Raw genomic sequence first — 17369 nt, 5'->3', positions numbered from 1 at the left:
GCCCTTCAAGCACTAGGGTGAGTTATCAAAATACTGCAAAGTATTTCAAATTCCTATCATAATTTGAGAAGCATGTTATCACTCTTGGATGTAATATTTCAGTAAGCATAGGTTACTCAGGATCATTCCACTGAAGAACTGGTGAGCACTAGTCTGAAGGTAAGAAACTGTTCCTAGAGGCACCACGCATACCGAAGAAAGTGAGCATTTCAGCACAGAAGTCACTTGTCTACAATACTGGAACCCCAATGAAATTTGAACCCTCTAAGTCTTAAAAAATTAATTGAACAATGTGACACAGAAGGAACTTTATTCAAAATAAATGCATTTCCTGACAAAATATCAGAAGAATTAACCAAAGTAATGCTTGAGTAAAGAAAGAATTTTGAAAGCTAAAAAGAACAGGTTTTTATTTGTTTGCAGCTCTATCATAAAAAGATTTCTCAAGTGTAACAGTGGAGACATTTAACAGTTTGACAAGACACATTCTTATCAAACATTGTATTTGGTAGATGCTTAGTATTTTCCCACTTTGGCATGGACAAATGCAATTACAAATACAAGTTAAGTTTAAAAGATGCCACTGAAATCTACAGATTACTACAACTGCATTTGAGATCCAATGTCAGGTAAAGCTTCTATTGTTTTGTTTGGTTTGGTACCATTCCAAGATACTCGACTACTTGGGAACACTTCTCTCCCCAGCTTGGCAAACCTGTGTTTCAAATAATGGCCATTTACACATACTTTGATAGGAACCTACAAAATCCTGCTTCTTTATACCGAATCAGTACACATCATCAGAATGGAAGACAAGCAAGAAGCATCCTTGCAAGTTTCCAGCTAACAAAAACTTTTTGTTACTTCTTTGGTGCTCATCTTGTCACACTCCATTTCCCTGTTCTACTGACATACAGGTACTCAACAGTGACAGGCCTATTTTTTAAATCAAAATAAAAGATTAAGATTATGGAAGAGATACCCCAGTAGTGTCTTGTCAAATAGTAAATATTTTATATATACCTTTAGCTTACTCTGCTCCATTTTGTATAAAATCACAGGATGTCAAAGCAAGGAAGAAAGGTCAGTCAAGCTGGGCAAGAGACATACTGTCACCAGATTCCACGCTGACATTAATATTTTTATATCATAGTGAGACTGCTCAAGTATCAAAGCAAAGGCTAGGAGGCAATTTTAGTCATAACATTGCATCAGAATTATGATATCACACTGCATACCCACAAGTAAATTTTTAGGGGACCATACACAGTAAGTTACAATACCTGAGGTTTAGTGCATTCCTGTGAGCCAAAATGAAATGAATGCCATATAGGAGGAAAGGAAAAGATGAACATTATCAGACATGCCATAGTACATTCCACCACTATGAAGATAATGTTAAATTTGTGTTAATGAGGGTCCACCATCTCCTACAAGCTGACTCTATTGCATAAAGCCATGCCACAACTGAGAGTACTGCATTTAATTTTTTATTCTTGGAAAGCATGGCCTAGCAACTTCATTTAAAGCTCTACATTTTGCATACGTTTTCAGAAAGATGTAGAACTCCTTCAGAAAATACTTTGAACTTTCTGAAGAAAAGCATTCGGAGACTACTGCAAATAAAGCATTAATAATATACCCAAGACCAAAAAAAAAAAAAAAAAAAAAAAAAATCATTCTACATAGTAACTACAGATTTAGGGTAAACCAAAACCTAAGAAAATTACATATTTTGTGAAGATTTTGAGGAGCTATCAAAGCAGCTTTATTAATTTGAAACTCATGTACCTGAAAACCTAAACCAGAATATACCCACAAGGACTGAAAACAAATGCATCATATTAATCCTTTTCAACTTGAATTTAACACATTATTTACTGCAATATCTGAACATCTGCATTTTTTTCATGCTGCTTTATTTATCCAAAACTAAGAAGAACGAAAGATGAGACCCTGACAGATGCTGACTAAAGAATAGACGGGCAACAAGCCCACGAGATATGTGTTATGTTTTGAATTCCCGTGTTTCAAAAATCTCTGCTTTCTTCAGTAAGTTTTTCAAGAAATTAAGACTAAAAAAATGAGGTCAAGGGACATAAAATAGGAAAGGAGAAAAGACAACGCAGCCTTTAACATGTATGGTTAAAGCGATAGAAATAATACTGCTAGCAGAAGTAAATGAGAGAACAATGTATACAAGATCACCAAATACTGTAAAATAGGAGGGAATGGGCCAGCATGAAGAGTCTTGACTACATCGTAAAACTCATTTGAGACTGACTCATTTGCTTTGGGTAAGGAAGGGGGGGGGGGGGGGGGGGGGGGGGGGAAGTCAGTCATATGCCTCATATTATACTTTTTACAGCAACATTTGACTGTAATTATTGCAAATTTTACAGTTTATTTGGCAATCTCTTCCAACTCAATATGAAATCTCGCTTGCAATGAATTTCCCAACACATACACAAAATCATTATGAACTCGCACAACAGAATGGCACACAATGGGCTTTTGCTCTTAGTACCAGTTAAGCTTAAGAAAATTTATTAGGCATACCTAAAGTGAAATTTATACAACAGGCAAGGACCTACAAATGCAAATGGCACTGTGTGTAATCTAAATATTGCCCTTCTAGAGTTAGATAAAAATCACACTAGAACTGTTTGCTAAGCACAACATACACATCTAAATACTACGAAGAAAAGCAATTTTTCCTGTAGTTCCTACGAAGTCCAATACTACACACGTATTTTTCCAAAAACAGACTAGTAAAACGTTTCATCTTCAAACTAAGTGAACTGGCTCAATACGTATTAAATTTAGAGGCAATTAAAACTGCACTGAAAATTAAACCATTAAAAGCTGTTGTATAAACAAAAACAAATTGTTGGCATAAAATGTAATTATTCAACTCATGAGGAAAAGCCTGTATAATTAACAGATGTAATCAAACATCTACACACTTACAGATGCACATTGAATATACAGGGAACTGGCAAACAAGGCAAGGAATAAGGATAAAAAAGGAAAAACGGGGAAAAAAACAAAAAACCAAACAACCCTGCATTGGATCAAAGACAGTATTTTAAAAACACTAAAGCTCTAATCCTGCAAATTTATATGCATGTAGCTTATACTGTGCAAAAATTAGCCCAACGAACTCAATGAGATTAGATATGCACAAAGTTATTTATGTGAATGCCTTTACGGTTCTAGTAGATTTGAGGTCTTAAATAAATGAGAGCCAAAGACAAACAGCTTTTCCAGTATTTTGCTTACAGTTGTAATCAATACCAAACAAACACATTAATCTAATAGAGTTTTTCTCAATTTAAAAGCCATATAAAATATTTTTTATTTTCATCTCAAGAGAAAGCCCGGAAGCTTTCCACATACAAGATTACCCCAATGAAGAAAACAGAAATCAAGTAAAATGACTAAATGATCTCCCTGATGATGGGCAGACTACGTAGCTCACTGAAACCCCAGAATAAAGGGCTCTTGAGGCAGAGACCAGTAAAGGTTAATCTGACATTTAAATTCTGGATACCAAAATGAAATGACATATTTAATCCAAGAATCTGGCCTACTGCAATGCAGCACAGTCCCTCCTGGGCAACCACTGTTACCATATATGTGAATGGGTGTTTCACAACTGAACTTTTAACACTGTACACTAAACTATTCGTACAGTAACAATATCAAAAGGAAACGAGAACATAATTTCTTTCACAATTTCAAATATATGTATAATAAGTCCAAATAATGACTGGACATTCATGGTCATAAGAAATGTGCTTTCAACCCTGAACTAAGATGCAAGCTGCACACACGTTCACGTACTGATGGAGTCAAATTCACAGTATTTTAAGGGGAAACTTCCCTACCAAAGCACACTTGTTTAAAGATGCCAGCAAGTTTAGCCATTTTGATTGGCTTATTTTCAGTAATCTTCCTGTTTACGTTTCTGTGAACCATAAATACAGACAGCTTACCGTATGGTAGCCTCTAGGTAGAGGTGGCTTCCCCACAGGATAAGGGTCAACAGTATCAATAATTGTTTGTCGCTCCCCTTTTTGGTTGATTTTCCTAAATCTTCTTCGAGATTGCCTATGAGAAGCTTGACGTTGAAAATACTCCTCATTTTCATCCATGTAATCAACCTACAATAGATGCAAAAGAGTGTCATTTCCCACAAGAAATAAAAATGTTTCTTGTTAGAAAAACAACAAATCCTGTTCTCAAACAATGGCAGTTAGCTTTCAATTTCCTGCATTTTAAGCACTAATAGTGAAACCACTACTTTAAAAAAAAAACCAAAAAACAAAAAAAACCCCACTGCTATGAACAGTATCAGTGAATACGGCCAGTTTTCAAAACTGACAGAAGAAAAATCTTCTCCCTTCCTCTCCCACTTCTTACTCTTGCATAAATACAAACATTTCACTACTCAATATGTTACAAAAAGAAAACTGGTATGAGAAAGAATTTGGTAGTTTTCCTACTGACCTCTGTCACTTGGTATCTTCCCTAACCAACCTATGGCAAAGGCTTTGCTCCTTTATAGACATTACTGGTTTTATTGTTTACTGCAAATAATTTGAAGACATAAAAGAAGGATTTCTAATAGACTGAGCTTACATAAAAACAAATCCCTTCAAAACAGCAAGAGGGAGAATAAAAAATACCTATTAGGTATATCCTAATATATATCAGCCATCTCAGTTTCAGACTTTTCAAAGTAATAGTCCTAAATTACACACAACAGTATACTGCAATGAAAATATTTGAACTAGGAATTCTGGTTTTCCTGAAAAGGAACAATCTTTTTACAGTAATTTGGCTGAAAATCAACATCTCTTCTGTGTTGACCCAACTAATAGAAACCTTACGCAAAACTAACAGGGAAATGGGGGGGGGGGGGGGGGGGGGGCGGGGGGAGAGGGGGAAAAACCACAACTGTCAGCACTGCCTATCTATAGGGACTCAGTTAACTCCTATTCACTTCCACCCCCCAGGGATAAACAGTATTTCTGAAGATGTAGGTAGGAGCTTACAAAACACCTTGCGAGGTTCCTCCATATTTCTCAGCACATAGAAGAGATTTAGACAAAAGATTACTCAGAATTTGCAGTGTGTCTGTCAGAAGTATCACGTATTAGTCAGCTCAAGTCACTAAATACACCTTTCAGTGTACTAATACAAGGGGATGAGCACAGGAAGAGCTTACCCCCCCACCACTGAGCATCTGTTTCACATCTGACACAGTTCCACTCACACCTGACACCTCTCCCCCTTCTCCTCCCCACAAAGCGACTCCATCCAGCCCAGAGACTGAAAGTTACCGCACCCAACAAACTCTGGGGATGGGATTCTTTCTATTCAAGGTACAACTATTCCTTTGAAAGGCTGGATTGAAGTCAAATGTTTCATTTCAGCTTTCCCAAAACTCTAGTTGTTGGTCTGGGGGGTTTTTTTGGACTAATATGACACATGTGGGAGTACCTGCCCCAGCCCAACATTACCCATCAGTCTAAAAGATGACAAGATTTCTTGTGGATTCTTGTTTAGTCATCTCCTTTCCCCATGTCCATCCTTAAATCTCTTCTTTGTAACTTACTGAGGAATCAGGAGACAGACATCCCCAACTAAATTGTATCCTTCTAGTGGTGAGAGTAACACAAACTGGTCAGACAAGTCAAGGGGCCAGTGGGGAGGCATAAAGGGCTGCTGCTGAGGAGCTGCTCCTCTACAAAGTAAAGTTACAGAGAGCTTTATTTAGGGATAGCAAAAAAGCAACTGGCATTCTCATGTATGCTTTCTGTGTCTCCATAGCTCCATAAGACAATTTTCTTAATTAGAATTGGAAGAGGGAGATACATAATCAAATGATAGAAAAAGATCCCATTATACAATCATCTTTATCTGCTTATAGCGAAATCACAAAGAGCTTAAAACCCACGAAAGCATGCCTGCATTTGCATGAAGATAAGCTAAAAAGCTACTTTTTTTAACAACCAACTTTAACAGAGTAACCTAATCTCTCTGCAAGCCTAAAGCTATACCACAATTTCCTGAGCTTCCACAAATTTTACAGAAACTTTAGGAAAAGAATGCTCAGTGTCACAGCCAGTATCTGAACTATCATCTATATATGGCTTAGATAACCGTCTTGCCGGTATTAGTAATCGATGACTTCTCAATGACAGAGAAAAACATTTAGCCCATTGGTTATGCCTTTGTTCAGGTGGGCAACTACAAAACTTTCAAGCCTGTGAACCCTCAGAGACAATGCTGTTCTGCCACTGGACCACAGCAGTTACTGCTAATAAATAACCTTCACCCAGAAAAGTTGGTAGAATTTTAAAATGTTCAAACTGCTTCTTAAAACTTCAGACAGCTGAGAAGAAATATTTCATTCAATCAACTATTTATTACTTTAGCTAAAATGAGATTAATCCTTTAAAGCATCTTTGCCTACCTATAATAATAAAACAGCTTAAAAAACCCAAAAGCCATACACAAAAACCCCACAAACTGTTCTGCTGTTCTGCTAGCAGAAGAAAACTTCAGTTTTACAAGAAATCTGCAAGAGTAAATGTAACAACAATAAAAAGATACCTTTATCACTCAAACAATGCAAGTATGTGTGCAAAGAATGCCAAGAAAATTATGTATGACATCTTAGATTTATAAAAAGATCATGTGCAAAACAGAAAACTCTTCAAGTTTTACTGGAAGTTGAAGTGTTACCAAAGCTGGCCTGTAAAATCTGAAACAAACTGAATGAAAATATTCTTACCACAATCATTTCAGATGGCTCTAAAACAATGCATTCACAGCCACGCCTGAAGCTTCCTGCAGAACGCTTGCCAAAACTGAAGAACAGAAATAGTTCAATCAGAACAGAAGTCAGACTTACAACACAATCCATAAGCATATTTGCATCTTCTCCAGATATTGTAAAGCACAGAAGAAAAAAAAAAATGTACTTACCTCTGTATGAAACAAGTTTTCATGCATATGTCCTTTGACAAGTAACTAATACCCAAGGACACCACCAGCTGTGTATTTTGTATTTATATAGTTTGCCAAGAGTATTTGCTAAGTAATTCTATCAACACTAAAACAAGTGTCAATCAAGTGGTGTCTACAGAAGATGCATGGGTGATTCTGAACTACATTACAGAGTTTGATCTAGTATCTTCTGGCATTACAGCATTAAGTTACCTAAGCTATCTGCATTTCTATAGAGAAAGCTAACTAGCATACTAAGGAAAGAATGAAAAGCCTGATCAACTTCAATTAGCTCTTTTTTACTTAAAATAAATTAACAAAATAAGTATGCTGAAAGCGAGGGTATTCCCAAATTGAAGATGAGGACAAAAGGTTGTTCTGCTTTTCCTGACACATTCTCACCTTAGTGCAATAATTAAGCATAATACTATTTTGCTTCCTGTAGGATAAAATAGAAAGCTATTTTAATTTCAGTTTCTGAAGTGCTCTGCCTGTATTAAATGAATATGTGTGTCTCTGCAGGCTTAACTGCAAAGAATCCTCAAAATGCAGCAGTAAAGGTGGAATGCAGAGAACCAGTACATAATTCAGTGAAATACAAAACCTTTATTTTTAGATCCTTAATCATACGCCATCAGAAGAAAAGACAACCAGCTAAAGTTAGTTTCTGGGGTGTGTGCTTCCCCTGCCAGGTAGTTCGTATTTAAGCCTGCCAGGTCAACACCAGATCTTTCCCGTTGCAGAGAGGAAGGCAGGATAGAAGTCAAAACAGCTGGACCTTCAGGACCCCTCTTGCAGCTTGCTGTAACACATGTGCCCTAAAATCTGCCAAGGGCCAAGGAACCATTTAGCCATTCCCTTTCTTCAACTGGCACTGTGCAACAGGCATGGAAATCCTTCCTATCTGAAGCTCACAGGGCAACAGCTGTCACGTAAGTTTATGAAAAGCAAACCAGACTCAATATAATTGTAAATCAGTAAATCTGAACTTTACCCAAGCCTGTAACACACAACCATAGTGACACACTTAAGCTATGACTTTGTTTGTGAAAAGTAACTTTTTAAAGCTTTATTTCATAACAAGCAAACTGAAGAACTTCATACACCATTTGGAAGAGTGTAGCTAGCCAGTTTATATCTATTCTGCTATCCCACCTACTGATTAGTAGAAATGAACAATTTAACTTGCTACCACAAAGGCTAATCTCTTGACAACAGCACGTTTATAGCTCAAAAAGAAGGCAGTCAGATATTGAAAAGAAGTGCCAGCTGTGCTTATTCATCAAAATAATAATCGCATTTAATGGTACATGGGACTTCTACAATAGAAAAAATTTTCCAGAATACTAAGCCCCTTGAAAAGAAACATTCAATAAAGAAGTCTCTCGACAAAATGTTATTTTCCTAGGGGCAAACACATGCTTCCTCCTATAGTCCAGCAACAAAACACAGGGTGCTTTGCTTTACAATGCCATCTTGAATTTTATACCATTTCAACTACTCTTTAAGAGACCAGAAAATGAAGCCATTATCTTGATTCACTAGACTGTCGCAGAAATGACAAACTTATTTTCTTGGTCATTAACCTGATCCATATACACAGTTTTTCCTTAAAAAAAAGGAAAGGAAGGGGTGAGAAAGGAAAGTAAAACACCTCAATGACTGAAAAACAAAAGTGCAAAAATGGTGATTAGGAAGCCACCTTATTTGATATTCTAACTGAAAACAAACACAGAAATACTCCCTTTTCTCTTGTAGATACTTGTCCCCCTTTTTGTAACCATTGGTTTTGGTCTGGAATACACTATTGCTGTATTTTTTGCCAGGTCACTTTCTAGCCTCACAGCAAACACCAATTTCAATAGAAAATGCACATACACTTTTCCAGTCCACCATTTCTTCTTCCTCTATTGCTGTCTGTAAGTATCAGCTTTAAACTTCTGTCCATTGCTAATCACTTTTGACAGCCAAAAGTTTCAAGCTTTAGCAAACTCAGTAAAAAGCAGCAGCTTGTTTTGGATGTGCTTTTGAGCTCTTGAATAACTTGTTTGGATTTTACCCTTCAGCACAAGGGAACAGTAGTCAACATATTAAGACAGCAGGCATGCATTGAGCTACTATAAAGAATATTCTTAATTTCTGTTCCCAGTATCACACTGATTCTTGCAGCAAATAACCATGTCATCGCTGTACTGCTCAGATTCCTATGACAGCACAAAATTTATCAAAGCAGACAGTGCATCACACATGCATATTATCTTTGACCAAAGATCACGAGGCTTTTCAGGCTGCAAACAAACTCCATAATCTTTGTGAAGTATTGTAGGCCAGACAAGTAAATCAAGGCAGAAAGTTAAATGACCCTTCAAGTGTTGCAGTTCTCAGATACGCCACACCAGCTAAACCTCTTGACTTCCAATCTGCTACTGGAAATTCATCATCAGTGAGGAATTCAGGTAACCAGGGAGAATTAGGAATGTCTCTTGTGACTGTCCACTATATCTGGACATTTCAGAAGTGTCCAACTCTGACTTTAGTAGAACATCCATCACAGTTTTGCATACTATCTGTTGCAGAACCACACTGCAATACCTACACACAGTCACACAAACAGCTGTTGACATGCAACTGAGGAACAACAGGGGTCTTTGGGCTTCACCAATCCCGCTGTTTCAGTTCAGAAGACTGATATCAAAGTCAATTCTACCAGAATTAATTTATTTGTCAGAGCTTCCCACAAGAGCAAAAAGCAAGGACCAACAAAGGAGGACTTCAGTGACACCCTTCTCTAGCTGAAATCCCTAGCTGCAGTAACCAGCCACGAGGTACAGGAAAGCCACCAAACAAACGATTTAAAGTTAAGATTTTAAAGTTATTTAAAACATTAATAAGCAGTAAAAAGAAGCAAATACCCAACACATAATACAGTCTGTTTACTGAGCCGATCAAAAACCCCAAGCTGCACAGCTTTTTATAAAATACCTTATATGTTACATATAATAATATAAATCATCATACATAGAGAGGGGAACTTCATACAAGGGACCACAAGCTGGCACCCAAGCTAGCTTGAGGGATGCCAGGTAACACACAGAAACAGGAGCAGCAGACGAAGTTTCAGTGAAGGGCTGACATACTCTGTAATAACCAGCTTTGTTTCAGTAACTTTTGCTAGACACTGTTCTTTCCAAATGTTGATGCCACACTTCCCGGAGAAAGTCAGTTTGACTGCCCAGATTTATCACAACATACACAGTCTACATGAGCAGTGGCTAGCTAAAATAAAACATAGAGAGCCTTTATTAGCGGGTTTCAATGGATAGGGCTTTGACAAATGTATTCCTCCCCCTACTGTAGTGTGAAATAAGCCTATGGATATATGACTTCACTATGGAGGTTACAGTTAAATCACACGTTTATTTTTAAAATGTGGTAGAGAATTGTACCTAATAGACACTTCACATTTGGTTGTACCATATCCTTCCTTAATAACATTAATTAGAGTTGTCTTAATACATAAAGATAAAATCTCTTCCTACCTAAGCCTTATTCATTTCAACTTCTAAAAATATCTCATTTGCAACTATTAAGTCAGTGATATACCTGAGAGAACCATACAACATCCAGCAAATCACCTGAGAAGGGATGTAGAGGTTATATCAGTAATTTGGATAGCCAGAAGGCTGTCTGGTTAGGATATTGCTGCCTCACCTAAATTCCCCAAAGATCCTTGTTTTGCAGCAGCTTTTCCAACACTTTTTCTCCCTGCTACCACATAAGCTCTGACTTGAGGCTCCTTGAGTATTAAACTTCACAGATGTTCTCCTTAGTACCTGTCCTAGAGGCAATTTCACTTCTGGAGTCCTTTTCTGTCACAGTTACTTTTATTCCCCATAAAGCTACTGAGTGCATGATATGAATGTAAAACAACCTTAAAAAAATACCTTAAAGATATATAAAACAATTTTATTTGCAGGAATCTACTTTACAGTAGCAAATTTGAAAGTGGCTGATTAAAAAAATAATTATATCTTAGAAGGCTAGATACTGTGCCCAAGCAACTGCTCCCTAACTATACTAATTCCCTGAAGCAACTGACAAAAGTCCAATTTCCCACTTGACTATTCAAAAGCATTATTTCCAAATAAATTTGTTAGTACTAAATAAACCCTTTTGCTCACTGTATTAAAAACAGGTATTTTAATTCATATAAGTAACTTATAACTTCATTTCCATTCTAATGCATTCTAAAATGGAGTTTACACTGACTGTCGATGACAGTGCCCTTCTCTGTAAGCGTACCTTACTATATACGTATCTTGGAACTCATTATACTCAAAACATACACAGTTGGTTAAAGAACAGATGTATTACAGTTTACAACACACTAATTAATAGCAGACAAGTTTTAAGGGAAAGCTAAGGGTTTCATGTTTCCAAAGATTGCACTTCACTTTCAGTTTTCATTAAAAACACCTTTACAATTATAAAACTACAATCAGTGCAAATATGTCAGCAGCTAACAAACAGCAAAAGGAGAATAATTTAAGACCACTGACTGCATTTATTCCCCTTCAAGTTTATTACATGTACTAATAAAACAAAACAACAAAGTATCTCAATTAAATGAAACACCTAGAGCTACAAGCAACACATTAAATTTTATAAGCGCTTACACACAGAGACAGCCAAAAACTTCCAGGTATTGAGGGTGACTCCTTCTATCCTTTCTATTATCATCGTGACACTGGAGAGCAACGCAGCTTTCTCCAGACGTGACCCATCCATTGCCCCAGGTCCCCAGACATACTGGTACATGCACACACAGACGCTCTTTTCAAAGCTCACAGGCAAGGCGGCAGCTACTGAAGAGGGAACATTTCCCTATCAGCATTCAGCCCTGTCCCCTCGCCCTGGGCCTCCACATTCCTGTTTTCACGTCAGCCCAGCTCCCAAATGGAAAATTATTTCTCAGCACTGGAATGTAAACGCATTCATCAAAAACGATGCAGAATCTGAATAAAACTCCACTGACGACAAACACCAAGAAAAAGTTTTTCACTGAGAAGCCCTTTTCTTCCTCCCTCTTTAAAGATCAAGGATCACTCACAGAAAACCCAATTTCACCAGTAACAACTATTTTGAAAAGGACATATAAAAATGTAGGGTTTCCCCCATAATGTGTCTAAACATTTATTTCTTTTGATATTCACCACCTTGCATTAGCTTAAAGTAATAATTAATCCCCCTATGTTTTGCAACTCTTAGTAAAACTACATCTAAGTCTCACAAAGCAAGCTCCACAAAGTGTGATCATCTATATAGTGCGCATTCTTCAACACATTAAGTGCAAAATACTCTTATAGTTTTATGTATTTATAAATGCAATATTTGGAACAAAGCTGCTAGTTTAGAATAAAGTATTTAATTGGCATTTCCTCTAAGTCAAAAAGCATATTCCATTTAGACATGTTCTAATGCAAGGAAAAATACAAGTAAAAGATTTTCTTGTTTCTCAAGTTCTTAGAATTTTCTGTGGTATATTTATGGAAAAAAATAAATTCAATGTAAGTCTTGCTTAAAAAAAAATCTACAACATATTAGAAATAGAAACACAATGCATGAGTATTGCAACAATTTGTGCTAAAACTCTAGAAATCAGATATTCAAAAACTTTCTTTGTCCTGAAATTTTCAAATGGGATGTACTATGGGTGTAAGATCAATGCTGTGCAATATTTGCCAGTGCAGGACTTCCAAATACACGCGGACATCAAAGTAAATATTTTCCCTCTTCCACCTTCCATGAAACCAGTCCTTTTCTCTTTGAGACTGTACTTGAATAAATCTTCAAGCATAAGGCTATGCACAGCTGAGTTCAGTTTTTCGAGTTTTTAACATACTCGTGATAAAAACAAGATCTTAAGCTACATAAACCAAATACTTCCCAACTAATTTTGTGAAAATGACATTGCTTCAGCTGACATCTATCTTTAGGAGGATCACCAAAAACTTCCAAAATGAAAAACAGAGGGATTGCATTAAGCACATTTAGAATTTGAAGTTGTGTAAGACAGAGCCTTCACCTGCTATTAGGTAGCACCCACCCTGCAAACGCTGTTACTGCCGTCACTATTGACGTTCAAGTGCTCTCTGCTGTGTTTTTCACCTTCCCTCTACCCTCCAGCTTCTCAAACTCGGAGCTCAGAGGAGCCACCGTTCCTCTGCATGATCATTTGCCACAGGTCCCGCCTGCACGTGCTGCCTGGTGCTGGTTCCTCATACCAGCGCCGTGACCTCAGCCACGACCAGCAGCTGCTTTCCATCACTGTGTCAATTATTCTCTGACAATACAGAAGCAAACATGTGCAGAATGTCTGGTCTCCGACAAACCCCAAAGTCAAATCTTGATGCAGCAATCAACACTTAACTTGCAACAATGCCAAAATGCTTAGATGTAGGTCTAAAGCAAACCAGTCACGCTGAATTCCTGAATTAAATATTATTGAGCAGTATTTAGTAGATGTCTAAATAGGGAAAAAAATGGGGACTATATTCTATCAGGGAATAGAGATTCTTCAAATCCTTCACTCTATTTGGGATACAGAGTGAAGGATTCAGTCAAGTTCCTCCTCCTGTGTCTTTTTCTATTAAAACACATCACATTTCATTTTGCTACATCCAGATTAGAATGAAAAACATCAGTCCCTCTTAACGGCTTATTCTAACCAAGCTAGGTTTATAGCTGGCTTTCAGTGAATGTGCTGTGAAACCCAGACTGTTCCTCCCACCAACTCACCCTTGCCAGGGATGAAATAAAAAGGAAGTTACAATTTAGAAGTGTGTATACATGCACAAGCCATCCCTAGGGGAAGGCTTAAGTGTTCTGACGAAAACTAAATTTGGCATGGCCATTTTCTGACCCCTCAGAAAAAAAAGACAGAGCCCTTCATGCATGCAGAGCAGCTCTATCGGGAACAGCCTTCTGCTGGGCATGATGCAAGGAAGGAAGGCAGCAGCAGGTTTCCCCACGCTTAAAGCTGCACAATGGAAACCATGAAAACAAGGATTTGTCAACTAAAAGACAGAGGCTCTTCATCAGATAATTTGATCTTCTATATAATATAGGCTGACTTCTCTGATTCTGATTGAAATTAGTGCCTGTCTTTTAGAAACAGGCAAATATGCAAGTGAAGCCCAAGTTGGTTTTGACTGGTGTTAAATATTACTTCTTGATTAAAAAATGGCAGTCATCTGCATATCAAAATAATCAGTAGATTCACATTTTTCTTTTTCTTTTTCTTTTTTTCTTTTAACTCACGTAATTCTCACAATGTTATTACGTTTCCAGTAATTTATTTTTTTTCGAGCGAGAGCAAAGAGCTGCTTCACAGAAATGGTTTTCAGTTGAAAGGAAAATTGAGATGCTGGCAACTGGAATATGAGTTGAAGAGGCATTTGTGGACCTGTCACTGTTTGCAAATCCTGGAGACATGAGCTCACTACATACCATGGATAAGGATGATTAGACTTATCCAGCGTTATACGATAGCTTAGATGTTTACAGTCTCAGATACAACAGCTCATATGTCAGGGAAGGGACTTACTTGCAACATCAGAGCTAAGTACATGCCACTTAATAAGACTTTGGAGCAGGGGTGTTTCACAAGAGAAAAAAGAAAAACAGTCCTCAAACATCACTGCAGCTCCTTGCTGGACCTAGGATGCAAACTACCCACTGCTGTGGAGGAAGAAGAATCATGGGGTCAAGGGCAATAACACTGGTGCTGGAGCAAGAGGGTGTAAAGGCAGGAAGAGCCCAGCAAGTCAGACAGAGAATGCCAGATGACTAACCAGTCCATGTGAAGGACACCAAAATTATAGGATAAACACCTTAATACTGTATTAATGCTTTAAATAATTCTGGCTAAAAATGTGTGCAAGCTAATCTGAACTCCAGCTGAAAGCTTTAGCAAACTTCATCAGTATTTTGAACACATTTAGTTAGCATCCTTACAGATGACAGACTATAGTACTTTATCAACATAATACTCATAGGGATTTTTCTTTATTTCTTATGCAAATACAACGAAGATCAGAGGTTGCATTAATCTGGTAATTTATAGCTGACTAGTGAAAGCACTTCAAAAGAAATTCCTGAAAACTGACAGTGAATAATTTGAAATTAGCCAGATTCTGGAGGTTTGCTTCCAGAGAAAGTCCCTTCGGTCAACCCTTGAAACATATGCCTTGTAAACTTCACACAGTTTTTTCTTTTAGTACAGACTACTGTTTTGAAAAATGTGATTAATTTTGAAATTTTATCTAGTTAGAAGACTGATTACGGTAGCAAGTTTGACTAGTTTACGTAAAAAAAAATTAGTAAAGTTTCAAGTGTGTTGCTTTTCACTTCAGCTTTTTATAATGTTACCTTAAAACTAAAGTTAAGTTGAAAAATTATTAAAAACCCAATCTGAAAAAGTGCTATAAAGAAAAATGAATTGTTTTGCAAATTTACTGCAAATGGAGGTAGAGGCTCAGGGCTTTTAGAACAACAGGTGATCCTGAATACTTTTCAGACTAGAATACCATTTAGGGTACTTTGTGATTCTTTCTTTGTATATAACAAACAAGAGACATGTGTTTATGAAAATTTCCTGGAAAATCAAGATCTGTATTTATAAACTATATACACAAATATATAAACAAAACTGGAACATAGTGGTGGCAACAACAAAATTTAGCTTGTTGCAGCAGTTCAACTTTGCAGCATCTCTAGTATAGAAAGCCAGAAGGCAGGTACCTCATCAGAACAGCTGGCAGAAGAGATTTTTATTTGGAAAAATAAAAAAATCCCTGTTTGATTTTTAAATTAGAAGTTCTCATCTTATCTTGGAAAACATTCAAAGATGCAAGCTTTTTTCCTAACCTACTTTTTTTTTATTATTCCTTTTCTTTTAGACAAAAAAAAAAAGTATTTTAATAAATGGTTTGAATAAAGACAGCCTTGCTTATGCTTCATCTTATCATCTTAATGATGTCTGTGTTGTCATGGAGATTACTGTGACATCACAACATCTCCATAACAGTCTCAAAGAATGAGAAATAGTAGGAAAACATTACTTAAGAGGCAAGACCTTGTCTGAACATAATTTGGCTTATTAACATTCATGAAATTCATTAAAACAGAGGAGCATTTTTCCAACTTCATACAAAGCTGTTAGATGTTAGCTCCTAAATGAAGACTGTTTGGGTTTTTTACCTTGAAAAAGATATAGTAAGTTTTTTTAAGTCACCCTACAGACTTTCATAATGAAAGTATTGGAAACTGTCATCTTTTTTTAAAAAAAAAACAAAAACACACAAAAAAACCCAACAAAAATTTAGTGACTTCACAGGTCATCTAGGTTTTTAATAGTAAAATAAAACCATACATATTGACATTTTCCACCCCCAGTTACATGCCAAACTCATTCTATACAACAAATTCATTCACATGGAGGGCTAAACACGTGACCTCAATAACTAGTTTCCATACTCCCAGTGTAAATGAAAACAAACTGAAACAGTGAAGTAATAGTGGCAATTTTGGTTTAGCTATTTAAATAATAATTTGAAAATAAATTATCCCTCACTTAACATGTTACGCTATGTCTAGTGTCCCTGGATTTATGTTTCAGAAACATTCAAAAACATTAGTGTTACCTGACAGAAAACTCTCAGGCAAGTTAAAGTCTTCTACAGTACGGAATAACACTTTGTTAAAAACACTGTAGAAGAATTGCAGTAGCAGAATCATGCTAATAATCAAAACAATACTTTTTATTCCTTCCACTTTTCTGTAGTCCTGCAAATACATAAGTAAAAGTAATTATTTCACCTTATCAAGATTGTCCTTCACCGAAGCTGTCTATAGAAGTTCAAATCACCAGAGTTCCACATGAGGCAAAGAAAAGGCTCTTCCCCAAATATCCCAAACCTAAATGCAGGGACAGCCATCCCAGAATAGATTTACACTGGACTTCTCACAAGAGTTTTCTTGGACATTTTGTTTAAAAAAAGAAAAAAAGTTTTTTAAAAAAGCAAAACCCCACAGACATATAAATATATATATATATACACAAAAAAGAAGATTTTTCAGTTTTGCACTTGCATGCACAGGATGGACTCTTAAGGTATCTCTCGCCTGTTCTGTAGAGTACGCTAATTTTGGTGAGCATGATCTTCCACTCTGTATATTGTTTTAATTGTCTTTTAAATATAATTGTTCAGCAGTAATAAGTCATCTCCAATTTGAGGATTTAAATTGGTCCTCTCTGTCTGGTTAATTTTGCTCCCTAGGCTGGGAAA

At 36.7% G+C, this 17369-nt stretch overlaps 1 protein-coding gene across 8 annotated transcripts in view; it reads right to left on the bottom strand.

Moving 5' to 3' along the window:
• The window catches only part of RAPGEF2 (Rap guanine nucleotide exchange factor 2), a 199003-nt gene that overhangs the window by 86104 nt on the left and 95530 nt on the right, over positions 1–17369 (bottom strand). For 5 of the 8 annotated variants that reach the window (XM_055699703.1, XM_055699655.1, XM_055699475.1 and 2 more), the window contains exons 5-7: positions 6806–6881; positions 3999–4166; positions 1284–1301 (exon numbers count right to left, since the gene is read on the bottom strand). In XM_055699703.1, the coding sequence (XP_055555678.1) occupies positions 1284–1301; positions 3999–4166; positions 6806–6881 (262 nt within the window). The remainder of the gene's footprint in view (positions 1–1283; positions 1302–3998; positions 4167–6805; positions 6882–17369) is intronic. The other 3 variants (XM_055699593.1, XM_055699424.1, XM_055699757.1) reach the window with 1 other exon arrangement.

This window comes from Falco cherrug, chromosome 1 (genome assembly GCF_023634085.1).
Source record: "Falco cherrug isolate bFalChe1 chromosome 1, bFalChe1.pri, whole genome shotgun sequence".
NCBI classification, from domain to species: domain Eukaryota; kingdom Metazoa; phylum Chordata; class Aves; order Falconiformes; family Falconidae; genus Falco; species Falco cherrug.
This window is presented reverse-complemented; position numbering and strand designations above follow the sequence as displayed.